The following is a 27,704-nucleotide window of genomic DNA, read 5'->3' on the forward strand; positions in this document are numbered from 1 at the left end:
TTAGTTAAAGCGATCAGCTGTTCGTTTTCCACGTGCTATTCGATTCTGTTCGCCTGGTAGCTGAAATTCAGAAACCTCGCCATGCGGCGGTTTTTCGGCTCGCTGAAAAAAGAAACAACAACAACTACGCATGCAAATGAAACCAGGTTATGTTTGTTTTTGTCTCAATATAAATTTATTGATCTTGTTGTGTAGATGCACATCTAAAAAAAAATACAATACAATAAAGTAAAATAAATGCTAATAACTTTAACTGCACAATTGCTAATGTACAATTGATAATGCTGCTTCGGACAGAGCCGATGGAATCGCTTGGTTATTTCGAGACTCGGGACTCTCGAGATGGAAAGCTGCATGCAGTTAGAGCCAACATTTCGCTGACTAATCGTGGTCTAGTCTATCGATACAACGTAACTAGGCTATATAAACTATATAATAAAATAATACACAATCGTATAGAGTAATAGTCATAGTGGTAATGGTAATGGTAAACATAGTATGGTCATAATATCGATCGACGCGCACACTAATTGGAAACAAATGTACAAATCTATACACAACACGACAGAGCAAAAGGTAATGGGTAATACGTAATAGGTAAAAGGTAACTATAGTAGGTACAGGGTACAGGGATAGGTAGATACAAAAATAGGTAGCAGATAGTTACACCTGAAGCTTAAGTTTACGCTCTTGTTGGTTTGGTCTAGTTTGGCGGCATTACATTAAATAAGCGGGCTAGCTAGCTTAGCTCTATGGCAAACAGGCGGTACGGCGGACCGGTGGTACAGCGTACTCGCACACATGGCACAGGCCAAAAAGCGCGACCTTTATCCCCCGGCGATGCTTCGGGGATTCTCCGGCGATCCTCCGCAGAATAAGGGCAGGGCAACAAACTCAACTCATTTGACAGCAACTCCGATCGCCACATCGTAGACAAATCACATCCAGCACATCACAGGCAGATTTTACGTATAGTATATGTTAAAAAAAATAACTATAGGTACTTTATATCATATGTAGATGTTCCCGCAGCAAGCATCCTCAGATTCCCGTCTCAGCTATGCCCTCGTCATCTGGAAAAGTGCAAAGATACTTTAGAAATCGTGCTGACAACATCGCTGTTCGGATGCGAGAACATAACACATGAACTGAAACAGGCTAGTGCGGGTTTTAAATTTGTCTCTCTTTTCGTTTTTCGATGCAATATCTAATGTTTTGGTTGTTTTGATTGTTTTGGTTGTTTTTTTAAACCCATAACCGTGTGTTGATGTGTCAATGTAAGTTAGTTCACTTTCCAGTGCTGTTAGAATTTTGTTGTTGTTTTTTTTTATGTTTAGTCGGGGGCAAAAGCGAGTTAAAGCAGTCATTTGGATATGGAACATACAAATTTTGGGTCTGTGTTGTAGTGTTGTGTTGTTATGTGGGGGGGTACAAACCTAAAAAAGTCGACTTTTCTATCAATACCACCAGCCATCCTCATCGGCGACAGCCCCATCCTTGGCCACCTTCCCATCCCCATCCTCATCATCGTCCTCTGAGTCCGCGTCTGAGTCAGTTTCGGTGTCCGAATGCGACTTTGCGCCGGTGCAGTTTCGTTCCTGATCTTGCTTGGCGTGTTCTATGGAGATCGAGATCGAGATCGTCTTCTGGAGATCCACATGCACATCCTGGGTGCTGCTGCTGCAGCTGCCCGATGACAAGGTGGCCGTCGTTTCATTGTTCAACGGCTGCTGGTCATCGTCTTCGTCATCGTCGTCATCGTCTTCTTCATCGTCATCGTCATCGTCATCGTCATCGCTGCGCTTTTGCTTATCTTCCTTGGCCAGCTGCTGCTCCTGCTGGTTCTGCTGCTGGTGGTGCTCCTCATCCTTGTCGGTCATTAAATCCGCGTCTAGTTTCTCGGCCATGGCCAGAGAAGCTCGTATGGGCAAGGTTCCCATTTTCGTTTGTGGCTGGCGCTCTAAGTAAATTTTAGTCACTTTTTTGTGGTTGTTTTTTTTTCGGTGTTTTTGATCGGATTTGATTTCGATTCCGATTCGATTTCAATTCGTTTGCAGAAGTAGAAGCATATGAAAATGTGTAGGAGGTTAGGCAATTTTTGTGTGATTTACAATCGTGTTTTAGTTGTGTGATGGGTGTTTTTTGTGAATGATTGTGAAAAGAAAGAAGAAAATAAATTATTGAACATTTTTGGTTAGTTACAATCGCAAATAAAGTAATGAAGAACCTCTAGGTGAACCGCAGCCAAAGGAACTCAATATAAAATAATAATCCAAATAATAAGCACCAAATTACAAGTTATATAGCCCGTATCCAGATTGTGTGTTCAAATAAACAGATTAAGTTAATCAGCGAGTAATATTTATAAAACTTGATCCGCAAAGAGAGTGAAAATAGAGAAAAATCAGATAAAATGAGGGGGAATAGAACAGTTGGGAGTCTGGCTAAAGGAATAGCAATCAATAGCAATTCCACTCACCTTCGTAGCCATCGTTGGCATGCAGCTCGAGCGAATCGGCCAGCAGGTGCTCCTTGCCCTCCAGCACCGCCAGCAGACACTGATGGATGCACACGTACTGCTGCTCCGTCTGCACCATGAACACGCGCTCTGCAATCATGCGAAATCATTATGGTTAATCGTCAGGAGTGGGGAATGGACAAAATATCACAAAGATCTCACCCTTTCGCATGGCGAATACGATGCCAAAGATGTCCACGTAGTCAGACTTGTGAATGTGCTGCAGGATGCGATCCAGGGCGATAAACGTGCCCGATCTGCCCACTCCAGCGCTGCAATGGACGATGATGGGACGCATGTCCGTGCCGATGACATCGCGGAAGGCGCGCACAAAGCGCACCAGCGACTGCGGCGGCTCTGGAACCCCAAAGTCCGGCCATGTGGTGAAGTGGAAGTGCCGCATTATTCGCGACTCGCAGTTCTGCAAAACGATAGGATTAGCACAAGCCAGACAGACCATGATGAATGCCAAACCACTCACCCGTGAGACCATAAACTCTGATATGCTCCAGTCGTGGAAGTGCGTGTCGATGATCAACTGCACCTTGATGTCCCCGTAGAACATGGCCACCCGATCCACCGGCCAGTATTGGTCGCACTTCTCGCGACCCTTCTCGAAGCAACGCGTCAGCATGACAATCGCCCTGGAGTTGCTCTCCCAGCACATCCGCCAGAACTCCTCGCGCGTCGAGTGCAACGGTCCCTGGGTGACGATGAACTCGCGCGGCGAATTGTGACCCGGCATGTAGTTCGCATTAATGTAATCCGAACCATCGTCATCGTCCACCGGCTGCAGCTTGAAACGGGAATGGTCGTAGGGCAGGATGTTGGTAAACCTGTTCTTGGGCCGATTGCAGGGCAGATTGGCGAAGCTGCAAGCCTGATCGCGACCCACATGCTTCAGCTCCTCAAACTCCTCGCTGAATCGAAAGTCCGAATCGGCCGACATGATCCTGTAGTGCTCGGAGAAGTCCTTGACATGAACGGGTCGATTGGGCGTGACATAGCCCTCGGGCAGGGCGGCCAGCTCGTCCTGCATGCGGGCCAACTTGGAGGCGCGACGGATCAGTTGGCAGCGGTGCTGACAGTAGACCACCACCAGCACCATGGCCACCAGCATCACAGCCGCCACGGTGGCCGCCACAATGACGGTATCACTGCGTTCGGTGGTTATCGGCGAACTGTACACCGTGTCCGTGAACTTGTCCTCATCCGTAAAGGCGCGAATCTTAATCCTGTAGGTGGTGCCAGCCCGCAGCGGGCCATTGCAGTAGCCCGCCTGATGTTTCTCGCAGTTGGCCGTTCCTATCGTAAAGTGCTCCGCCTCCAGGCTGCTCTTTCTGCTGCCATTGCTGGTCAGGAAGGGATTGTAGGGCTCAATGGCTTGGTAAGGCAACCACACAGTGTATGCCTGCACATCCTGCCAGCTGGGCATCTCCAGTCCGGATGCGTTTTTGCCCACATCTTCGGCTATGATTATCGTGTAGGATCTAACCATGCCATGGGCGTTCGAGAAGTAACCTTGCCGGAAACTAATCTCGATGGTGCTGCTGGTCCTGCTTACTTCCAGGGGCGTTACACTCGGCTCCGGTACCGGTGGTGCTAGTATGGGCATTGTTTGGATGTGCTCCCTTTCGGCTCCGTAGCCCAGAGCCGACTTGGCCTGTATTCGGAATATGTACTGGTTGCCGGGTACCAGACCTTCAATCTTGCCCTGAGTGGCATTCACCGGGAATTCGTAGCTTGATACATCTGCTGCATCGTCGGCGTTTTGGCATGTAATGCGGAAGTAATCGATGGGTCCATGCTGTTCGGCGGGTTCCAGACTCCACTCGAAGGTAACCTCACCGGGCTGCACATCACTGGGCTGGAAGTATTCGACTTTGCCGGGCGGAGCGGTCAGCGTTTGGTAGCTGGCCGAGATGGGAGCACTGCTGCGCATCAGGGTGCTGCCAGAAACGTCGGAATCAGTGCCCTGGGTGGAACCCGCACGCACCACCACGGTGAATGTGTAATTGTGATACGGACGCAAGCCCTGCAGCGTGATCTCTGTATTCTTGGTCACATTCTGAAGCAGTTGTGGTGCCTCCTCGTCTGCACTTAGGTACTGCAGTTCAAAATCGGTATATTCCCCGGCAGGTGCTGTCCAATGCAGCGTTATCTCGCGGGCCGCCACCTGGATGGCCTTCAAATCGCTGATGGGCAGCGGATGCAGGCGATAGAGCCGTTGGACCGGCAAACTGGCCACTCCGCCGCTCACTGTCCACACGGTTACGTTGTACAGCTTGCCAGGCGTCAGTCCCGAGAAGCTCAGCTTGCGTTCCGTATCGTTGGCCAGTTTCTCCTTGTCTTTGATCGTCGGATCGCCCATCGAAAAGCGGTAGATATCGAAGCGAGTGCTGTCCGCCGGTGTGGGTGTATAACTAAGCGTAATGGTTTCATCCTGGCCCTGTTCGTGGCCCGCATTGGCGATGAACACATCGGATTGGATCAGTGGCATGGTGCGCGTGGACAGATGGGTGGTCCCGGAACGAATGCCATTGGAGCTGGCTTGAACCTCGAAGCGATACTGGCGACCTGGCGACAGATCTTCAATGGGTATCCGAACGCTGGGAGAGCTCACTGAAAATCGTATTTGGGTTTAGATTAAACGCACATTTGAGCACATCGTACAACAACTCACAATCCTCCAGCTGCGTTACATTCTTGAACTCCACGCGGTCCTCCTCATCGGTGGGCCACCACTTGAGTGTGTAGAAGTCCACATGGCCATCGGGTCTCGGCCATTCCAGGGTGAGATTACGCGAGTCCACCAACGGCACCACATTCGACACCGGCTGCGGCGGCATCGTCACATTGAGCTCGAGCGGATGGGGGCTCTCGACGCCGAAGCTCACGGTGTTCACCTGCACCAGATAGCGTTCGCCATAATGCATGTCCTTGATCCTGGCCTCGTTCTCGTGCAGTCCGGAAATCCGCTGCCAGGGCGAGGCGTCCGTGCGGTAGCGCACCGCATACTCACTGAAGTCGCTGCTCTCCGGCGGCTGCCAGTGAAGCACCACTAGATTCGTATGCACAGTCTGCAGCGTGAGATTCTGAGGCGGTTTGGGAACTGTGGAGGAATGCAACCAATATTTAATATTGTGTTTTCACATATACGTATTTGGGATTACATTGTAAATTAAGCGTAGAACTTGGGAAACACAAAATCTAACCACTTTTGATTACTACAACCTGTTTGGCCGTTCGCTAATAAGCGGCAATAAAGCTCAATAAAGGAATGAAATTCATATTTAATGGGACATATATCATAGCGCTGTCAAGCTTAATCAAATTCTAGCACTGCAACAAAGTGCAACAAATTAGAACCCGATATGAACAAACGGACTTGCTATAATTGAACTCCACGTAATCCACGGCATTCAAAAGTGAAATACTCACAAACAGCTTGGAAGTAGGAGTGCGGTTCGCTTCTGACTCCATGGCTAATGGCGTGCACCTTCACCTCATAACCGGATCCCGGGTGGAGGTAGTGAATCGTGAGACTTGTCTCATTGGTGGCCATGGTGCGCTCCTCGCGCGTTCCATTGCGCTGGTAGTGCACCTCGTAGCGATCCTGGCGCGAGTTCACATCACTCCGCCAACTGAGCATGAGGCCCTGATCGATGCTCTTCAGCTCCTGGATGAGCGGCGCCGCGGGGCGTGTGTAGCGCGTTATGTCGCTGGCATTGGAGGCCACGCCCTTGGACAAGGCCTGCACGGCGATCAGGTAGCGACGTCCTGCCAGCAGCGTGTCCAGCGTGTACTCCGTGAGATTCGTTGTGATTTGGGAGTCAGCGGCAACCGGAAACGGTGCCGGCACCTCGCTGGCATTCGTCTGCTCGTGGTAGCTGAAGGTATCGCGTGTTACTTCGTATTTGGTATAACTAATCTTTCAAGTATTACTCACCTGATGCGGTACGAGTCCTGTCGTCCCGTTTCCGCCGGCTCCCAGGATATATGCAGAGCATTGCTGCGATCGTCGAGGAATCCGCCGAGACTGCGAACTGGTCGTGGCCGCAGGGTAACCTCGCCGCTGGCTGGCCACGAATTAACATTGTCCGCAATGGTCTTGACCACCACCTCGTAGGTGCGACCTGGCTCCAAGACATCCGGATAGTCGAAGTACACCGACTCGCCCTCCGCGCCACGTTGCACATTGAATATCCTCCTCGACGTGGAGAGCATCACCTGGTAGGCATCGAATTCACTGTAGGTGCGCGGTGGATCCCATCGGACGCGAAAGGAACTCGATGTGGTATACGCCTCGTCGAAGGTGACATTCAGCACGCGCTCCGGCACGGTCAGATACCTGGCTGTGGTTGGGATCGATGAGGTCTCATCCTCGGACACCGTCTGCACCGAGATATTGTACTCCCGCCCGGGCACGAGACCTTTGAAGGCCGCCTGTGCCGGGCCCGGCGGTTCGCCCTCGCGCTCCACGTACAGCACACTCTGGATGGCGTCGTCCGGCGTTATGGAGACCCTGTAGTGGGTGTAGATTCCGGCCGGAAACGGCGGCTGCCACAGCACCAAGAGGGTCGTCTCATTCCGGAACCACACAATGAACTTCCCGGGCGTGTTGGGCTCTGTGGTGCGGTAGGTGAAGATGCAGCGGGCAGAGAGGGATTCGTAGATGCAATGAGTCTTGGGTAAATGCTAAATGGTAAATGTGTCTAAGGCATCTAAGCTAACAGCTAAGGTGAGTCGATTAACAGGTGTGTTTGGGTTAGTCTACCATACATTTTTGGCCAAGGAAGGAACGTGAAAAGTAAGAATGATTGCAAAAACTATCTACTATTCAAAGGATATGTACAGATTTGATAGGGTTAACCAAATTATATACAGAGAAATAAAGACGCAACACGCCCGACACAGTGGTCCCCAAATCCCGAGCCAATGGCGAGGAATTAGCTACTGAATTGTGCGTGAACATCTATCCAATCATTACATATCATCCAATCATTACAATTTAACAATTTTCAAATCGAATTGGGCGCCACTGCTTTAAAGCGCTTCGAACGAAATACTAATCAACTGGCATTGTCAACCGTTTATTAACGAAAAAAAAACACTAGTAAATCGCTGGTGAAATTAGGGATTTAGTTGGTTGTGTAAAGAGGGTTACCTTCGGGCTGCTCAGACTTTCAGATTCCCGTCGACTTGAGAGCATTATAGAATATATATGTAGATATGTAGAGTGAGACAAGTGGAATTAAACATGTTAGTCATGGCCCATCACCACCGGATTACGGATTACGGATCACCGCTTGCAGTTAGCGGTTAGTTATTGCTGCTGGTGCACTAGAAGTTGCACCTGCGGTGCGGACTACGCGTTCCTGTCCTCTGTCCCGACTTACTTGTGGTGAAGTTGCGGCTGGTGTAGGCCACCGATTCCTTGCCCTGGTAGACGGAGTACGCCTGCACCTGGTAGCTGCCGCCGGGAGTCAGTTCCTTGGCCGACAGCTGCAGCGTTTCGTTGCCCTCCAGCGAGTAGTTGCGCTCGAAGGGCAGATCCGTGAGGCCCAGCACCCGGATCCGGAATCCCGAGTAGCGACCCGATCCCGGCGGTCGCCACGTTATGAAGGCACTCTTGCTGGACCGCAGCTGCACACTCAGATTGGCTGGCGGATCGGGAGCTGTTGCACATGAAAGCATTATAAATTCAATCCTCCACTACAGAAAAAGGAGGAGAATAGAAACCCACCTGTCGTTATGTTCACCGTCCAGGTGAGCAGCTCCCGATGCGTGGAGTTCGTGTAGTACAGCCAAAAGTTGTACTCCGTGCCCGGCAGAGCTCTCGAGAACTTGATGTCCTTGCCAATCTCGCTGGCCGGGATCGTGGTGTTCGGCTCCGGGAAGCCGAAGGGCGGACTGTAGTCGATTCTGTAGAAGGCGTTGGCGTTGCTGCTCGCATTCGGCACATTTATCACTAGATCGGCGGCATTTGTGTGCTAAAAAGTAAAAGCAGAAAGTAAATTACAAATTATCCAAACCTTTGAAACGTTACAATCAACTCCAAAAGCTCAAAAAGTGGGCAAAAACATACAAATGTAAGGCATTAAAGACCAAGCAACAAAACAAAAGAAGAAAACAAAAAACCCCTCCAGTTGCGGTTAATAGCGTCTATAAATAATCTTAAAAACAGTTTAATTAGAACTGAACAAATAAATCAAACGCTAACCGCAACAATTACGCCAGCCCAGGCTTTTTTTGTTCTTGACACGAAAATCAACGTAAATCTCTATACTGCCCAAAACACATCTGCCAGTGAAATATTTGCAGTCGGAATTGCTGTGTGTTGTGTGCTGTGTGATCAACAGACAGTTCTAGTCCGAGTTCTATTCATGTTCACAACTCACAACTCACTGTGAGGCGATGTGAGTGGAGTATTCAATGTTTCAGTATGCGAATATGACCGATACTTGACCACTGAATGACCACGCAGCCAGCTGCAGAGCCTTGAGTTGCATGCAAACGAGTCTGCCCGTGAATCCACAATCCACAATCTGCAATCCGCAATCCGCAATCCGCAAGGGTATATCAATCGGGATATAGAGGTGTGTGTGGAGAGGCGGCCTACCTCAGCCTACCTCAAAACTGACCCACATCGCTGCAATCCCCCATTAATCAGCGAGATAACGCAGTGCCGAGTGCTGCATATTGGAAATCGTATTCAGCGATAAGACCATGACTCTCTCTCTCAGTCCCACTGATCATGACTGTAGAACAATCACAACACCAAGTGTGGAACACACACACACCACACACTGTACACCACTTTGAACACAATGCCAGCCAGCGAAAGTGATTCACGAGGGTTCCGTTTGGATGCCACTGAGTTCCACTGAATGCCACTGGGTGCAGTGCATCTCGTGCTGTGTGCAGCTATTGAAATTATTATTAAATTGCATTATATTATATTATATATTGTATAAGGCGCACATGGCTCACACATGACCGGCCCCGACACATCAGTTATCTTCAATGAGCGGCCTCTGGAAGTGACGAGAGTGGCCATCACTGTGATGGTGGGATGTGGTTTTCCCATGGGGTTGTTTCAGCAAAAATCGGGAAAATCAGGAAAACACACACATCTTCTCCTGGCTTTTCTGTACCCTTTCGTAGTCGTGTTCGGGTTACCCTAAGGTATGCGAACTCTATATCTACTCTATATACAAAATGGTTTACGATAGCTTCGCATTTCTTCGGCATTTCTAGGGGAAACAGTAGCACTTCGATCGGATTTCCTGTCTGGGCCATCGAGAGCAAATAAAGTGCTTGGAAGTGTTTAGAAGTATGCGAACTTGATCGATTTCTGGGTACCCTCGGGAATGTCCATAGTTGGGTGTCCCATTGCGTAAACGCATTGATTCGCAATCCCCTTTTTTGAGTTACATGGGTTACTTGTTTGGATCTACTTGCGAATGTGCCAAAGTGCAATAATGTAGTGATTTATTCCGCGGGCGTCCTCATAAATGAGCACAATTAAGTTGCGATAATGGCGCAGTTAATATCTATGGTCGCTGTTGAGCTGATAATTAGCCACATATATAAAGTGCAGTATGGCCATAAAAAAATTTAATGCAAAAATCAAATTAACCGATTGCGATCTATATGCTCTTTTTCGATCTTTGTTTTTTATTTTCTGTTTTTTGCTTTTTGTTTCTGCCCGCAACTTGTTAATTTCCAATGGTCCGATCATCTGACGACTGATATATCTATAGTATAGTATAGTATATCTACATATATGAATGATAATGACGCTGATCACGTTTGCAACGTTATTCGGACATTAGGCAAATGCTGACGTCAGCAGAACAGCGGATATGAGATATCGAATTTCATGAGCTACCCGAAAATAAATAGTAGAAGATAATAATAAAAAGTACAGGGAAATGGGAGATGGGAGATGGGAAATGGAGTTTCCGATCTTGCTGGAAAACATATCCGGAAAATGGCAATTGAGTGGTAGGAACAAGCAAACCAATTTTCCTACGCCTCAAAGTGCATATATGCAATTTGAATATGATTTCTTAATTCGATTGCTGCTATTGCATGTCACATGCAAACTGAAAACGAGCAATAACAATGGCAAATGGCAAATTGCATGTGAAAACGGAAGTTAAAGTGGTTTTTAGTCAAATCGAGCCAAAAGCGATCAGCCGCCCAGCCGCCCATTTATCATAATAATGCCCTCCCACCGCCCCCTTTTAATCATCGACACCTCTGATCACGCCCCCATTCACAGCACACAGCACATTGAAGTAGCCTCTGCTACTTTGCTTTTTGTCCTTCAATTCGGCAAATGAATTTGACCTTTAAGCCTAAATGATCATACTAATGGTCATAATTAGGATGATGGGCTGATGGGATGATTATGACAGTGATGGGACGGAAACCGAAGAGTATCGTCATCATTTGAACTGAAACGATTTAGCTAATGTATGTAAGCGATGTAGCATGTAGTATGTAAAAAGCACAAACTACGACTTTATTAAAGCTATGAAAATAAATCTATGCAATTACACAATAATCATCAAAGGTTTAATCACTCGGAGGAATACGCCATGAAAAGATATTCACTTTAAGGGGTTTTTCTAATCAAAATACAAGCATTTTGCAATGCAAACAACCAATAAATGTCTCTGTAACAAAGCTATCGATTTGAAATCAAAGATAATAACATGGTTTTCCTAAAATTATATAGCACCGACTAAATACTTCCTCTGCACATCGATTATAATTCGAATTGGTGCAATCGATTATTTCGATTAATTTGCACACACGTTCATTTCTGTAATCGACAGTTACTTACATTTGGGTTAAGCCAATTTGATTGACAATTTAAGTTGGATTTTGTTTCATGTTGTTATTCGGACCTGCCTTTCACTTTTTATTTGCTTTTTTGCTGCTAAGCCCCCGAGATTTTTGGGAAAGTTTGGGATTAAATCAAACATCACTAGAGTGCGTAATGGCTTATCGATTAACAAAACAAAACAACGTGTTCTAGTCTTGTCTTCTAGCCGCAGGAATATTCCGTTGAACTTTAAAGTGAACAACGTAGCCCTTTGTTGAAGCCTCATAATTACTTAAGTAAAGTAAGCACGAACATAATAGTTTTTCACTAAACGATTTGAAAATATGAAGCCAGTGCGAAAATATCGCATAAATTGAAATCAAACCGGGCGGCACAAAAAATAAATAAACGCAACGCAACGCAAATTGAAATCGCAAACGTGGAATGCGTGAGATCGAATTTGAGGCTTGTTTTTCTTGTGAATGTGCGACTTTTCGTCTTATTTTTTATTAATTTTTGTTTGTTTCGCCAAGTATAAAACGCTGTAGGTTGGTTGCTAATTATTTGTATGTGCGTGCAAGAGAGATAGAGAGCTCGAACGCAAAAAAAAAAAAAAGCAAAAAAAATATGATAATAAAAGTAAAAATAAAATACAAATCCAATTCAAAACCAAAATCGAAAAACCAAAACCAGTTAGGTGAGCCAAAGGCTTCTCTCGAATTTTGCTTCAATTTTTGTCGTGCGTTGTGTGTTTTTTTTTGGAATTTTTATGTTTATTTTTTACTTTTTAGCTGTACCCATATTTTTGCGTTCAATAAACAAATTGTCGTTTTATGTGCCCCCCTCCACCTCCAACTCCACCACCTGTAACTTCAACTGATTTTGGCCAAGCAAATCTTTTCTTTCGGCCAGCTGGTTATTTGTTGTTATTTGTTGTTGGCCTTTCTGTTCGGGTCGAGTTGGCCCAGTTTTTTGCGTTGGTCCCGCAATTAATATCAATTAATTAGTAGTTGCTTTGTCAGAACAGCCAGAGAATTCGGTACAACGATTAACGAACGCAAATAATTGGAGATCAGCAGTCAGCAATCGGCAGTCAGGAATCAGCACAAAAATTAGCCAGAAGTCATGGCGTCGCAAATGTGGCATGTAAGCCCCATTCGGCGGATCAGAAAAGTGTTTAACAAAACAAAACAATAATTATATTGATAAATGGGCACTTAGCCAGCGCCAACGATGCAGCAACGAATTATTATTATAGGTTTATATAAGTCAGTCAGTCAGTCAACCCAACGCGAAGTGAAGTGAAACCGGATAAGGCGAAGATAGCACTAAACTGGGAAAAGTCGAATCAAGCATCAAGTATAATTTATAAAGTATAATTTATGAAGTATTTATTTATTGAAAAGCAACTGCTTTCCATTGCGATTGCCAAACGGGCTAAGAGTTCAGCTGTTTAGCTGGAGTTTCCAGTGCATAAATAATGATGTGATGTGGGACCCCAAGCATGTGATGTAGCTATTTTCAGAAGCCTCCACTTCAATTGATGGGGTCTATAGTCAAGTGCAAATAGAGATTAACAAGCCATAAATGGATATGCATATATCTATGTTTACATATATATATATATATATATATATTTGTATTTATGGACAAGTATTTGTTTATTCTCCGATTCTCCGTTTGAGTTGTCACTTGCGTTGGCATGCGAAACTGGCTTCCTGTCTTATTTGTTCTCCATCATCTCCTGTGTTTGCCGAGAGAAAGCCGCAGATTCTTCCAAAGTTCACTGGTCTTTTCTTGCGCATTCTTCGACAGGTGAGGTGGAGGTGGAGCATAAAGCAATGTGAAATTCTAGCATTCCAATGGGTGTGTGCTCCATTTCGCCCAACTCCCAACTCCACCCGCATGCCAAGTAGTTGTAAGTACCTCACTCCCTCCCCTTTTTGGGCCACACCAAACTGATTCTACTGATTCTACTGCCTCTGCAGCTGCCACATAAACAATGGTAATAGGTACACAACAATAAAGTGAACGGCAAACGGAGTCGAAGGTGCCAACAACCACAGAAGTACGCAATAAAAAGCAGCGCCCACAAGAAAGTGGACGAAACAGTGGCATCTTGAGGAAAACTGAACAAAAACGGGGCATTCCTATTCCCATTCCCATTTCCACCGGAATGGAAAACACACAAACAGACAATTTCCATTAATGGAGCCAAAGTTAATTTTACATTGATCCCACAAATTGTAAACAAAGAAAGGCCCATTGCCAGGCAATTGTGTAGTTTTCCGACTCTAATTTGGTTTTACTCTCGGGCTGCTTTGCTTAATTTCCCTCAACACATACTCCCCCCACACCCCCAAAGGGAAAACCACTTGACACAGTTCCAATATTAACCGAAAAATAGGGGGCTTAATTACCGCCACTTTGTTCTCGATCTCCTCGCTTCTAATTGAGTTTTCAGACAGCCTCTATGGAACGGAATGACGATAGACTGACAAGGAAAAGGTTAATTGACTACTGCTTAATTGCATTAGCATTTACATATAATCCACAAAATGCATTTGCGATCCCCAAAACCATCCAAAATCAGTCAAATTTACACCTTCTGGTTACGCTTATAACATTCCGCCCCACTCTCTTTTCACCCGAAGTGAATAAAGTGAAAAAAAGAGCTGGCTGATGTCATCGGCACTCTTCTTCGCTGGCATTTTTTATAAACATTTTGGCATTTGTATGTTTTGGACGCTTAGTAATACGAATACTTTCGGCCAAGTTCCAAGTTCGGGCGATAAGCCGGCACGTAATGACCCGCGATCCGCAATCGCGGCAATGCCCAGATAAAATGAAAGCCAACTCGTGGGTTTTGAATATGAAGCATGTGGAAAAAATTAACACAGCAGTGCATATTCGCATATTCAAGAAGTGTTGCCCAGTTATTGGTAACAGAAACTGCAATGTCAAGGACAACATTGTTGTGCATCTCAAAGATACAAAGATACTAAACTGCATCGAACAAATCTCCCCCAAAAAAAGATACAAGTTTGCCAGCGTTTGATTAATGGGGCGATTTAGTTCTTTGGTTTATGAAAATTAGATATAATTTCGAATCGCTCGAGAAGTGTATTGAAATTTTTACTCAGTGAGGAAGTGAGGAACTGCCGATGACAGCGTCATCATCAGAACCAACCTTGAGCTTAACTTGCGTTCGCTTTTTAGTGTTTTCTTCTTTTTTTTTTTTTTGTTTTTTAACTTTTTACTTGTTGTGGTTGGGATTTTGTTTTTATTGTCTTTCAATGCGACAACAATGCAAAACGAAACGAAACGAGACGAAACGAGTTTTGTGAACAAAACACAAGCTGAAGCTGGAGTAAAAAACGCAGGCAATAAAACAAGGAATAATCACTGGAATAGGCCCACAAATCACCCATCAAAATCACACACACTCGTGCGTCCATTTAATCAGCGGACTCATCACCTGTAGGAGTCATTTTAGATCGACTTAGATCGTCATTGTGTTCCAAATGCAGTGCGCTTCTGGCCAAAAGCCAACTTATTTCGCAAATTTGGCAAAATGTTTCGCACTATGAAAAGCAGCTAAAGTTTATGCTTAATAGTTAGGCTACCGAAAATTGAATTTAAAATCGAATAACAAGTAAACCAGGTTTGACATTAAATATTTATATAGCACTGATCAGATTTATCGTGATTTTAGTTCAATTTTAGTGAGCGGTTGAGCGAGTTCATATTAAAATAACATAACACCCAGCCAAAATCCCAACTAGAACCGGCCAAACGAGTTCCTAAAACGCACTCAACGAAGCAAAACCCCAGTAAAGACATTTTCTGCCATTAAACGTGGAAAATAGTTGGATTGTAATTTTCAAAAAAAAAAAATTCAAAATAGTTTGCAAATTGTCTGTGTGGTCGGCAAAACTACAAAATCTTTCCCCAAATCTTAAAGGTAACTAACTTTGTGGGTTTACCTGTCGCTTTATCTTTATCGCTATGTTTTGTTGTTGTTTTTTCTTACTCACCTGAGCCAAAAAAATTGTCAAAATGCCAACAACAAGCCACAAGAAATGTTGTTGTTGTTGTTGATTGTGGTGGTGGTGGTAGTAGTGGCGATGGTGCTGGTGCTGTTGTTTTTGTAATCGCCGCCGCTTTCGTCCATGTGTTTGTGATTGTATTTTTTGTTGCTGCTGATGATGTGCCCGTAATTGTTGTTGTTTTCGCGTGGCACAGTCCATTTTCAAGTACAGTAAAACCCAATGATGGTCGAAGGTTTCGCAGATTGTTGGTTTTACTTTTCAAGCGGGATTGGGCGGTGTTTTGCGGTTATTGTTTTACACATGTATGTATTGCATATATATTTCTCTTGGCTGGTTACATGGTCATTTGTTTGTATTGCACACGCATATTACGTTTCCTCTATTACTTAATTAATATTGCACTTGTATTGCACTCTCTATAACGGGAAGCGGGAGAGCAATGGTGAGTAAGTGAGCGAGCGAGAGCGAGAGCGGCAGATGTGGGCCTATTGTAATTGTTGTTTTCTAATACGATTTCCATTAACAATCGCCGGCGAATGCAAGAAAAATGCTTTATGCCCAAGCAAATTTGTAACGGCACATGCGTGCATGTGTATGCGCACGCCGACGGCAGGAGAAGAAGCAGAAGCGAAAGCTGCAGGTGAAAAGTAACAAAGAGAGGGGGCTGGGGGCTATGGAAATGTGAGCCACGCACAAGTACAAGTGCGTGTGCATGAGCGCTGCAAGTGTGTGATTTGATGCACACACACTACACACATGCATACACTCACGCGCATTTGTGGCTGTAACGGCGCTTTACTACAAGTACAGTGGGCCTTCCCGGCAGTTGAACACGCGAGCAAATAAATGCGATTCAGAAATTAGGGTAAAATATTACATTTTTATTCTATGCAAACAAAGAACCGATATGATGTATGTGCCCAACCATGTTAGTCTTAATGGAATTTTTCCATTTAACCAGTCTCCACTGTGGCATTACAGTTTGCTACCGTTGTTATTGTTGCTGGATTACGAAATATTCAGCAATTAACAGACAATTGTTGTTGCCGCCGCTTTTGCACTTCATTTTTGCACTACCACTAGCCGAACAGGTGTGTGTGGGTAACTAAGGCAAAGGTAGTGAGGTAAACTTAATTACTATAGCGGGCGGTTAATAATGATTGCATTAAATGCTAATTGCACGCATTTACTTTTACTCCGCCCTTTCTCTCTCCACTCTCTTGTTCTCCTACACTCTCTCTATCTCCCACACACACACGCACACACTGATGCATTGACTAAATGCGGCGGCGCAACGGCGTCGACGTCGGCAGCGACGGCATGGACGAAAAAATAGTAATTCACTTGACTGTTGCTCTTTTTCTTCTGCTTCCTCTTCTCCCTCTTCATCAACTTCTTGTTTTCGTTGCACACCAATTTAAAACAAACTAGTCACGTTTCATTTTTAAGGGAAAACATAAAAACAGAATATAAACTTCTGGCGCGTCGGCGCACTTGATAAAAAAAAATAAATCACAGATAAAAAATGCAGGTTGTATTAACCGATATAATGCGAAAAATAAACTGGCGATTTTTATTCACCGACAACTTGTTACTGACATCTTAGGAAAAACAGGCTGCGAAAAGGAATCGGACACGAAAAACCGAAGCGAATGTCTGCACGCACTTTTCACCACTGTTTCTCGATTATTTTCCACATTTTCTGCCTTTTCGGACGAGCGTCGTTTAACGAATGAATATAAATACAATACAATTGCGTGACCGTCGCGCAGAACTGACAAAAAACCTTAAAAACATCAAAAAATTCCGAATAAATACTAAATATTTTGCACCATATAAGGGGCACAGTTAATTTATAAAAAATTTCCCAATTTATTTAACTTAATAATATTATTATTATTATATCATATTATATCATGTTTGGTCCTATTGACCATTTAGTTGTTTAATTATTTTTTAAAACGGAATTTTATTTACGAAGGTGGTATTCAAGAAGTATGCTTGCAGTCACGCTAGCATTTGCTTATGAAATTACACCTGTTTTACAATTAAACTATTGCCAACTATTTTTTATCGAACAGAAAATAAAATAAATCAAATTGAAAATGTTGAATGTTTTTCAAAAATGTATCAACGGTTTTCTTAAAAACTGAACTCCATATAATTTTGGTAGAAAACATTAACACGAACGATTTTAAAAATATGTACATATTTAGAAAATGTATCTATGCAAAAAACAGAGAAATTACACCTGTTTTACAATTAAAGTATTGCCAACTATTTTTTATTTGAATAAAAAATAAAATAACTAAAATTAAAAATGTTGATTCCTTAAAAACTGAACCCCATATAATGTTGGTAAAAAACATTTACACGAACGATTTAAAAAATATGTATGTATTTGGAAAATGTATCTATGCAAAGAACAGAGATACTCATAATTGATATGAGCACTAGCATCCTTGGCCTAAAGCTCGTAATATTAATGTAACTTTTTTGAACGATCACTAAAAATGTTTTTTTTTTCATATGATTTTTATGCACATTTGCTGTAAAATTTGTGTTTTTTCGTGGAACTTCAGGATAACTTTAAAGTTTTGTTGGGTGAAGTTAACTAGGATGTATATAAAACCAACAAATATAATTAATCATATGAACCAAAATTTAAAAGAAAAATTACAAAAAATAACCAATTTCATATTAAAATATGACCAGCTAGCTTTATTCAGTATTTTTTACTTACAGTTCATAATATTAAAATAACTTTTTTGTAGGAGCACTGAAAATGGGTTTATTTTCATATGATTTTTATGCATATTTGCTGTAAAATTTGTATTTTTTCGTGTAACCCCAGGATAACTTCGAAAATTTGTTGGGTGAGGTTAATTAAGATGTATATAAAACCAACAAATATACTTAATCATATAGCACAAAAATTTAAAAGATATTAACAAAAATTAAATAATTTCATATTAAAATATGACCAGCTAGCTGTATGCAGTATATTTTAACAACATACGAAATAAAATATTCTTTCTGTTAAGTAGCTGTACCGCTAACAGCATTAATCGATAACATGGCGAAACTTTCAGGTGCTAACAGACAGTCACTAGCAGCCAACCAACGCTCATGTTAAGTCGATGTTAGTGGAAATCAAAAGCAAAAAGGAAACGATAAAGTAGAGTTTAACGTGAAAACAAAGAGTGATAATTGAGAGTTATAATAACGACCGGCGCTACAAAGGTAAAGATTGCCAGTGATATTTGTTATATACAAGGAACATATTTGACGATCAAACATAAGACGACAAGTTAATGCGGTGAATGTATCTGTGTAAATGCTGAGTTGGTGTGCGTGCATTCGGCTTCATTTTGTTTTGCTGTTGACCTTCGCTGATCGAAATTCAGTTTAAATTGTATTCGTAAAACAAAAGCCGCTTGAACTCTTCCAATGTCAAAAGCAGCGCAAAGAAACTCCGGCAGTTGTGCGGAAAACATGAAAAAGTAGGACCATCTATAAGTAGCACACAATACAGGCAAAGGTGTTTTATTTCTTGTATCTTTTGCGCGCGCTTTCTCTGCAAATCTATTACTTAACAGTCGCTCTCCACGTCCCTCTCTCTCTCGCTCTAGAAATATAAGTTTAACATTTTCTGCCTTTTTACTTTCTTTTTCCGGCTTTTTCTTGTTTTTGCCGTGCTATTACGCCTCTGGTCTCTGTGTGTGTGTGTGTGTGCATATACCGTTATGTGTGCACAACCTGTTTCACATTCTTATAAGAATTCCAATCAGAGTCTTTCACTTTCCGTTGCTTGTAGGCGCAAATGAAAACAAGGTCAGTCGCTGTGAAATGCCCATTTTTAAATACTATATCTATCTGCGAATTTGTTCTGTTTTCACGCTCAATTTCGCTTGAGTACAGTTTGTTGTTTTGCAAGACGTAGAAGAGGAAGCGGCAGGCGAACAAGGAGAAGCAACCGCAGGCGTCGCTTGCACGCACACAGCCACACTCACTTACAATTCCATTTACACACATTTGCGGCTTGCAATTTGTTTTGATTGCAACAACAACAACAGACAGCGACCTAGTTTATTCCGGGCCTTTTTATGTTGCTTTAATTCGGCACGTAGACCGCCTTACGCACACACTTATGTGCATCTGTAAATGTAAAACATGTTGGGGCCTCATTTTGTTCGTTGTTCTTTTTTTTTGGGCCACTTTCGCCGAATGAAGTAAAAGAAGAAGCAGAGGCGGTGAAGAATGCAAGCGTAGCAGCAACAACATTGAGCAGAACACTTACAGTGTTGTAAAGCACCGCGCAGCAGAGTTGCCACTTCCTATGCTATGCGTCTCTGGTCACGTATTACAAAAATACTACGTTGAAAAGAAAATAAGATCAAATGGGGGAGAAGAGCGACACAAAAGCGTGTGGGTGCTGTGCTGCAATAAAAACGCTAAAAATAGATATGAGAAGCCACAACAGCTGCGCGGCACGTTTTCAGCTTTATCTTTATCACTCGCAGTGCAAACAAAGAATATCAACAAAAGAGCGTGTTATAATTGTTGCGCTGTATATTCTGCATATCAACATTCATATGTGTTGCTTAATTCGCATGTTTTTGTTGTTGCTGTTGACAATCAGGTGGCAACCCTACCGGCTGCGAACTTTTGCTTCTGTTGTGAACAGCGGCGTATGGCGATTTCATTTTCAGGGGCTTTTTATCCTATGCAATATTCCCTTTTGCTAATTATTTCTTTGCTGATTCCGAGAATGACTGAATATTATAGCCTTGCATAACATTCATTGGCACTACGAGCCCCCGTTTGTAACGCCCCTGGTTGTAACAAACGCTTTTTTCTTTCTCCCTTTTTCACAACCGGAATTTTTCGCCGTTGCCTTTGCTGCGCGCATTCTCACGTACACACACGCACCGCACGCGTGCGAGCGAGACGGCGATGCTCAGCTGCTCGCGTTATCACTGCATTCGCTTTGTACACCATTTCGTACATGCGTCGATTTTCGTCAGTTTCGTCAATTTGCCTTTGTGTTTCTCGCGTGCAGACGCGTTTTCGTTTTTCTCCGCCGCTTTCCTTCAACTTTGAAACAAAAACTAGAAAAGAGTGCTCTGAATTGAAACGCTAATAAAATAGCAATAAAAGTGTGTGTTTATTAAAGGTAAATTGAAATGAATTCGTGGCATAACGTGCTAATAATAGAAAGGACGCAGAATTTAGCCGCATTTGTACTTCATTTTGAAACAAATTTTGAAGTGAATTGCGAGACAAGTACGTGCGTGTATATGTATGTGCATACAGCCGGTGCATAAAATGAACACACACGCATACTCGCAAATGCAACGAAAGTGGCTTTTTAAGTGGAAAAAATCAGTGTCCCCAAAAAACGCAAGAAAACGAAATAAAGAAATACAAATTTCAACGCACCTGGAAGAAGAAGAAGCAGCAGAAACAGCGGCTCTCGATTTCTTCTTCTTGCGCGCGGCGAGTGAAAGGGGGAGTAGTAGTAATACGAATACTACTGCAAATGCAGCGAAAGAACGCGATTTCAAGTGTACCTTTTAGCACTTTGTTTATCGAATCCCCTTGCCCACCTCCCTTCCCCGCAGAAATACAGCCAAAAGTTGCACTCGCAGCCTCACGAACCAGAGCTAAGCATATGCATATGTATGTGTAATGCGCATATGTGAAGTATTGCCAGGCAACACAAAAAATGTTGCGTTTGTGTGTGTGAGCCGCGCGTGGCTTAGCTGGCTATCTCGCTCGCACACCCCCCATTGATCCCCCGTTTTTGTTTGTGTTGTTGTTTCTGCCGCTGCCGTTTTATGGTCTGTGTATGTAAAACAAGTTCGCTAAATTTAATTAGCACTGCCCTGGAAATAAACCCAAACCACTTGCTACGCTCAGCTGATAAGATATGCAAGCATTATCATTTGTTATTGCTCCGCCGCGCTTAATATGACGAAAATTCAAAATGTTTTAACGTTTTATTCGTTTGGGTCTGTGGTTTTTTCATGGCATTTTTATCGTGAACTTGAAGCATACATATGCATATATGCATTTACATGTTGTCAGTTTAGCCGCTTATCAACACTGTTCCAACAGCTGTTCAGAATTTAAATTTGAGACTGGTGAGCCTAAACAGCACTTGCCACAGTTGCAATACTAGACCAAACATGATGTTTGAAAATTACCCAACATTCGCTCATTTTGCATTTTTACTTTTCAGCACAAATGCAGCCAGCTACAGTGAAGCCTGGGCAATGGATGTTGGCAATGCACGTGCTCAAAACAACGGATGCAAAGGGAATGACCGCGCACAAATAACACTAGCACAACTACAGTGAACACCGCCGCAGCACACACCAAACACAGAAACATAAATTTTCAAAAATAGAGAACAAACATCAATTTAAATCAAGCCAACAAAGCACAAAACATTAAAAGCGTCAAACAAACAAAATACGTCATCGTAACACTTGTGAAATCTCCACCGGAAATTGAAAACCCAAATATCCCAGAAACACAGTCATAAACAAAGCCATGTTCAATTTCCACAAGCCGCGCGTTTACCGCTCTGCGGATGGATGTTGCATTTGCCGGGCCAAATCGAGCAGCTCGCGATTCACCGCCTCCCGGAAGTATGAAAAGGAGTCGATGCAGTGCTTCAATCTCCACGAGCCGCGAAATGGCGAAATCTGCAACGCCTGCGTCCTTCTGGTCAAGCGCTACAAGCGACTGCCTGTCGGTAGCAAGCGTCACTGGGGTCATGTAAGTATTCCACATATAAACCATATAGTAGCAATGAGTAAAACTAATCCTCTCTCTCACATGACAGGTGGTGGATGCTCGTGCTGGACCCGGCACCAAGTCCATGGCCAAACAAAAGAAGCGTGACAACGCAGACGCGGAGAGCAGGGCCGCCAATGGCAGTGGCAACTCATTCCTGCCCGAGAAGTTCGCCAAGATCTTCAAGAAGAACCGCAAGGGCAAGGTCACAGCGGCGACTGAAGCAGCAGCATCATCATCTTCATCATCATCGTCCAGTGCTATCAATCGACCCAGCAGCACCTCACCTACCTCCGATCATCAGCCCAGCGATTCGAACGAGAGCTACGATGATGAGCAGATGCCGGGAAATGCACCATATCAAACACGCAAGCGAACGGCGGCTGCTGCTCTGGCCACGTCCAACGACTCGGAGGCCAACAAACGTCCGAAGCTAACTGGCAGCAACCGACGCCGTCAGCTGGCGCCACAAAAAAATCGTAGGGCCGTCGACAACGTGCCCTTTTTCGAAGAAAGTGATCTCGTTCGCCTGGAGGTCTGTTGCGGTGTGGTCTTCCAGAGCCTATCCCTCGGCAGCAGTTGCTACATCATCGATCCGGAGCTGTACAAACCGTGTGAGAAGCACCAGCGCCTACGCCACCAGCAGATGCAGCTTCAGCTGCAGCAGCAGCAACAGCAGAAACATCTTCTCGAGCAGCAGCAGGCGGAGGCGATGAAAGACACTCCCACTCCCAATCCATCGTCACTCACCACTCAAGTTCAAAGCCAGGGGCCAAAGATTGGGCCACTCAAGAAGCATCATTTGTTTTGCAAGCGACAATCGGAGTCATTTCCGCAAGGTGATATCCATAGCATAAGTCCAATTCCAATGAGCAAGACTGAAACGAACGGCCAGCCACTGTCGCCGAAGCCACATTCCAATCTGTCGCTGATCCTTAAGCCCACCGGCCAAACACAAGCACAATCACAGCCGCAGTCTCAGGCTCAAGTGGTTTCCGTGGGCGCTGCCTCGCCCTCGTCGCTGTCCTCCTTGTCCAACTGCTCCACCTCGTCCTCGGTGGCCACCAAGTTCAACGACAACTCCTCGGATTCGGGATTCGATGAGCATGTGCTGGAGCGCAAGTCGGTTAGCCCACCAACGGTAGGTGTTTCCTATTGACATGATATCTGCACAGTTTTTGACTAATTTCTATATTCGATCTATTCAGCAGGACGAGTGGAAACTGCGCGGAGCCACGGGTGGCATGCAGCTAATCCTAGCCAGCGGCCTGCCTCTGGCCGGACAGCCTCAGAATCTGGTGCTGGCGGGCAACGAGTTTACGGCACGTATTGTGCAGCAAAGAGAAGTCGGAGCAGGAGCTCCATCGGTAGCAGCAGCCCCACTCAAAATCAACGTACTTGGCGGATCTCAGGGCAATTGCAATAAAATGCGTGCTGTATTCAAAAGCGCCAGCAGCATTCAACATGAGAACGGGGTGACCACCATAGTGCCAGCCTCCTCGTTGGCAGCCAGCAATCAAACAGCTGCCATGAACGCCATTGTGCCCAGCACGGTGACCATTACTCCGTCATCGGTGGGCAAAAAGGTGGCGGTGCAAAATCCCAAGTTTATTTTGCTGAAGCCAGCGAAATTTGTGGGACCAGCGGCTACCTCGGCGACGCCAACCGCGACTCTGACGGCGGAGCCACCTGTTCCACCTCCTCCAGAAGCCAAAATCGCATAAGCGATTGAATACGAAAGAGAGAGAGATAGATAGGAGATGCCTAGCGTCTCGCAGGGAATGACTCCCTGTTACGTTTGTTATAAACTAAGCTATTTAACGGCGCCAGAAAGCCAAGCTCCCTTCCTTATTTATATATATATATATATATGCATACATATATATATATATATATTTATTTTTATTGTACCTTTTTTTTTTATTTCAACGTTCAGAGAAGGGCTGCCTCATATTTATTTTGAGATGTGCCCCCTAGCAGTTCATCGTGTACATAATACTTGTATCCATCCTACTCTTACAAGCATTTCTTTGTAGAATACTCAACCGAAGCCGCAGCTCCCATATCAGTCTACCGTAATACTTAACATTTCAAGGAACACCCAAACCTAGACGTTAGTTTATGTAAATACGATTTAAGCCAGCCTAACGACTTGTTTCTGTCCAATTGCCCAACTTAGTCATCGTCAGCAGTTCGTGAGTTACCATGTTGAGCGGGATAAAGCGGATCGCAGGCCGGGGAGCATTTTTAAAACCAATCAACTTACTAGTTGGACGTGTAGTAGTTTCAGTGCCCTAGTAGTCTGTAGTTGAACGCCAAGTTCGCTCACACCCACCGCCGCTGGAAGATCATAGCCGGCGGATGGAGCGAATGAATCCACCCAAAACCATACAAATTGTAGCCTTAGGAATGCCTGCACAAACAAAAACCACTATTTGTGTGTTACGAGAACATGTTTTTTTAAAACTAAATACAAATAAAATATTTGAAAATAAGCCACAGTGTCTTTATCTTGGTCAGATTTATAATTACTTTTATTGATATTGATTTGCGTTCGTACAGCGAACAAAATTCGGAATTACTGCACAAACACTAAACATCTCTCATGGTCTTTGTGCTATGATAGCATAGTTTCTAATTTATTTGGCAATTGAATTGTGCATATGGTTATTCTTGTCGCCCTACACGCTGTAGTAGAACTCTTGCGCGTCCAGATACAGTGCGATGCCCACCCAGACCAGGGTGTTCCACGTGGCCTCCAGCAGGAGCATGAAGTGCGTGTTCATCTCGCCGATTCGCCAGTGCCAGGGCAGCATTTTGTGCAGCACGGAATGCCCCACGTACATCACGATGGCGTTCATGCCGCATTCGGTGAAGGGATAGCCCGACCAGCTCCACGTCTCCCGCACGTCGATGAAGTAGTACAGCAGCGAGAGGATCAACAGGGCCAAGCTGACCGTAACGCAGACGAAGGACAGCGACCAGAGGTTCTTGTTCACGGGAATGGCGCCACCCTCACGCGAGAATCCGCACAAAGCACCGCCAATGAGGCCCAGCAGAATGGCGAGGAGCGTCCAGCGACGGATTCTCGACTGCCAGGTGGGATGTACCAGCAGGGTAACGCCCGCAAAGGCTCCGAGTAGCACCTGCACAACGCTCAGGATGCAGCCTGCAATTGGTTTAATATTAGATTAGTCGGGTCGCTAACTAGCCCCTCTGCAGCAAACCACTCACCGAATATACCCTCTGGGTCGAATGCTGTCGAGTCGTAGACGTACTTGGCCGTGGGATGCTGGTAGATGTGCGCGTTGCCCAGCACCTGTAGGTCCACATAGCCCGCCGCACCACCAATGCAGTTTGGATGGGCATTGTAATCGTGTTTGCCGCCCGGTCCCAGATAGCCGCGCGGACAACCGGGCACGCGTAGGCCGTAGGTCAGGCCCAAATAGGTGGCCACCAGGGCCAGCAGCACAGCCAACTCTCCGCTGAACAGGCACACATCGTGGACGGCACGCTGCCAGGATCTCTGCGGACTAATGGGCTCCCTGCGACAGCACAACGTATGCAGAACGCCAACTACCAGGTAAGCCACTCCGAATCGCTGCAGCACGCCCATGAAACGCAGTTGCTCCAGACTCGGCCCACTCATCGAGTTGAGGCACAGGCCAATGACGAACAGCTTTATCGATCGCCACAGTATGCGCAGACAAATCCTCGCCTTGCTGCTACCACGGGAAAGTTGCGATTTGACGGAGAGCGGTATGCAGACGCCCATGATCCAGAGGAACGAGGGGAAGACCACGTCGGCCAAGTGCAGCCCGTTCCAGGCCGCATGCTCGATCCAGGCGTAGCCACCGCCACCGCTGTTTACGAAGATCATCAGAACAATCGAAAGGCTGTGAGGATAAATATATTTGAGCTTGGATCTGAGTAGTTTCCCATTCCTAGGCCCAGTTACCCGCGGAAGGTGTCCAGGCTCCGAAGGCGCTTCCTCTGCGTGGCTTTGGTGGCGGCTTCGCCGATGCTGTCGGCGGCGGCGGTGGCCTCGTCATAGCGATAGCAACGCCAGGCGCAGCTCACCAGCTTGAGGGCGATTAGCAGGGCGGCAACCAGCACGAAAACGGCAATGAAAGCTGCGGCGGGGATAATAGAATTATCGATAAGCAATATGTATCTGGAGTGGCACTTGCGGATTACCGCAGCACTCACCATAATTAATTGGTACGCCCGGCTTGTCCACGGCAAAGGCACAGGTGCCATTCGCTTGGAGGGTCAGGTTGTAGACGCCGAATTCCTGCAGATCGCTGCGACGCAGCCAACAGAGGGACGAGCTGCGGGGAAATCGATTCAAGTCACATTGGTCACTAAACTTGAAAAGAACAGGTGCAATTGCAATTGCATTGCTAAGCAGTTGCGCTTAAACTAGTTAACACATATGTATGTATGCACATATGTATGCAAATCACAAGCTGCACAGTGGCAATCGCCTACAGCCAACCTACTTCCAATCCTTAAGTACTTAAGCTTTACTGCGCGAGTGTCCACTGTACAGTGATACTCACACATTGTCGTAGGCATAGTGACCCTGATCGTGTTCGAATATTTTGAAATTCAGCGAAAACGCCGAACTCAAACGTAACGGTTCAGCGACGCCGGCAGCGACGTCGGCAGCGGGCAGAGCTTTCACTTTGGTGTACGGACACTGCGAATTAAAAACGGCAAAGAATACAATTAAAATCGCATCAGTGGGCCAATTGAAAGGGAAACCGATTGCGCGACGTTGCGATGATTATGTGCATGGGGCAGCAGCAGTAAGTTTATTGCCTACCGTGTAGCATTCATCGGACAGCGAGTACAGGTGGGTCTGGCTGCTGAACTCCGAGTGCAGGTACAGGTAAAACTGGTCAACGGACAGCGCGCGCATATCCAGATGGCGCCACATCGGCTCCGTATACTCCACAAAAAGCGACATTTCTTAGTGGCTGACTGTTAATTGGCTTGCTTTTAGTTCTTAATGCGCTTCTCATTCACAAAGCTTGCCGTTTGCTAAGTTCCAACTGCAATTGCCAAATTGCATTCAACAGTTACTTACGACTGCGATCGCAAGCATACACACACATTTGCATTTACATTAACGCGCGACGAGCGACTAGCTTGGACTAAACCGAATTTCGCACCATCTGAAGAGCGTTTTTCGCATCGTATCGCCAGCAAATAAGAAAACAATTTCGAGTGCGCAATAAAAACAAAATTGCTATGCCAATAGCAACAACACACGGAAGCAACAACAAGGCGGCAACAAAACAAGCGATAGCCGATAGGCGATAACAAACGATTGGTGCTGCAAATCGACCGAAGGAGCTTTTCACTGCAGTTCGCACTGAGCTGCCAGATGTGGCGTTTTTAACCCAATAATACTTGTTTTCAGCTACTAAATCTGAAATGTTATACAAATTAAATGCATTGAAGCGATGCCTTTTTGTAATTAGAA

General features: G+C 45.0%; 3 protein-coding genes across 9 annotated transcripts; 1 reads left to right on the forward strand and 2 right to left on the reverse strand.

Moving 5' to 3' along the window:
* Positions 1-456: 456 nt before the first annotated feature.
* Positions 457-17,156, reverse strand: LOC120455177 (tyrosine-protein phosphatase 10D). Of its 5 annotated transcripts, none has more exons than XM_039641108.1 (12): positions 17,009-17,156; positions 15,395-15,825; positions 8,265-8,511; positions 7,918-8,196; positions 6,468-7,146; positions 5,960-6,408; positions 5,202-5,630; positions 3,000-5,140; positions 2,681-2,939; positions 2,480-2,608; positions 1,437-1,978; positions 457-1,073 (listed from the first exon to the last, which is right to left on the reverse strand). In XM_039641108.1, the coding sequence occupies exons 2-11, from the start codon at positions 15,605-15,607 to the stop codon at positions 1,458-1,460; spliced, it is 5,346 nt and encodes a 1,781-aa protein (XP_039497042.1). In that variant the 5' UTR covers positions 15,608-15,825; positions 17,009-17,156; the 3' UTR covers positions 457-1,073; positions 1,437-1,457. The 5 variants fall into 5 exon arrangements, with proteins under 5 accessions (XP_039497042.1, XP_039497044.1, XP_039497043.1 ...); XM_039641110.2 differs by having other exon boundaries at positions 1,437-1,960; positions 17,009-17,155; XM_039641109.2 differs by having other exon boundaries at positions 17,076-17,150.
* Positions 17,157-18,514: 1,358 nt separating this feature from the next.
* Positions 18,515-24,708, forward strand: LOC120457094. 3 transcript variants are annotated; one of them, XM_039644280.2, is made up of 4 exons: positions 18,515-18,652; positions 21,654-22,195; positions 22,263-23,354; positions 23,422-24,708. In XM_039644280.2, the coding sequence occupies exons 2-4, from the start codon at positions 21,968-21,970 to the stop codon at positions 23,935-23,937; spliced, it is 1,836 nt and encodes a 611-aa protein (XP_039500214.1). In that variant the 5' UTR covers positions 18,515-18,652; positions 21,654-21,967; the 3' UTR covers positions 23,938-24,708. The 3 variants fall into 3 exon arrangements, with proteins under 3 accessions (XP_039500214.1, XP_039500213.1, XP_039500215.1); XM_039644279.2 differs by lacking the exon at positions 18,515-18,652 and adding an exon at positions 20,430-20,585; XM_039644281.2 differs by lacking the exon at positions 18,515-18,652 and adding an exon at positions 20,430-20,585 and having other exon boundaries at positions 23,425-24,708.
* Positions 24,709-24,719: 11 nt separating this feature from the next.
* On the reverse strand, positions 24,720-27,539 carry LOC120457095 (heparan-alpha-glucosaminide N-acetyltransferase). The gene is made up of 6 exons (XM_039644282.2): positions 27,042-27,539; positions 26,776-26,915; positions 26,423-26,544; positions 26,172-26,346; positions 25,448-26,109; positions 24,720-25,382 (listed from the first exon to the last, which is right to left on the reverse strand). The coding sequence occupies exons 1-6, from the start codon at positions 27,183-27,185 to the stop codon at positions 24,895-24,897; spliced, it is 1,731 nt and encodes a 576-aa protein (XP_039500216.1). The 5' UTR covers positions 27,186-27,539; the 3' UTR covers positions 24,720-24,894.
* Positions 27,540-27,704: the final 165 nt, after the last annotated feature.

The sequence above is a fragment of the Drosophila santomea genome, chromosome X (genome assembly GCF_016746245.2).
Source record: "Drosophila santomea strain STO CAGO 1482 chromosome X, Prin_Dsan_1.1, whole genome shotgun sequence".
Taxonomy (NCBI): Eukaryota; Metazoa; Arthropoda; class Insecta; order Diptera; family Drosophilidae; genus Drosophila; species Drosophila santomea.

Excerpts from the sequence above, each read along its gene's own strand:
- LOC120455177 (XM_039641108.1), bottom strand. The coding sequence starts at position 15,607 with ATGGACTGTGCCACGCGAAAACAACAACAATTACGGGCACATCATCAG. Across the intron at positions 8,197-8,264 it reads GACGGTGAACATAACGACAG|CTCCCGATCCGCCAGCCAAT; the intron begins GTGGGTTTCTAT and ends CATGTGCAACAG. Across the intron at positions 6,409-6,467 it reads CAGGACTCGTACCGCATCAG|CTACCACGAGCAGACGAATG; the intron begins GTGAGTAATACT and ends CGATACCTTCAG.
- LOC120457094 (XM_039644280.2), top strand. The coding sequence starts at position 21,968 with ATGTTCAATTTCCACAAGCCGCGCGTTTACCGCTCTGCGGATGGATGT. Across the intron at positions 22,196-22,262 it reads GCAAGCGTCACTGGGGTCAT|GTGGTGGATGCTCGTGCTGG; the intron begins GTAAGTATTCCA and ends CTCACATGACAG. Across the intron at positions 23,355-23,421 it reads AGTCGGTTAGCCCACCAACG|CAGGACGAGTGGAAACTGCG; the intron begins GTAGGTGTTTCC and ends CGATCTATTCAG.
- LOC120457095 (XM_039644282.2), bottom strand. The coding sequence starts at position 27,185 with ATGTCGCTTTTTGTGGAGTATACGGAGCCGATGTGGCGCCATCTGGAT. Across the intron at positions 26,916-27,041 it reads TGTCCGATGAATGCTACACG|TGTCCGTACACCAAAGTGAA; the intron begins GTAGGCAATAAA and ends TTTAATTCGCAG. Across the intron at positions 26,545-26,775 it reads CACTATGCCTACGACAATGT|CTCGTCCCTCTGTTGGCTGC; the intron begins GTGAGTATCACT and ends ATTTCCCCGCAG.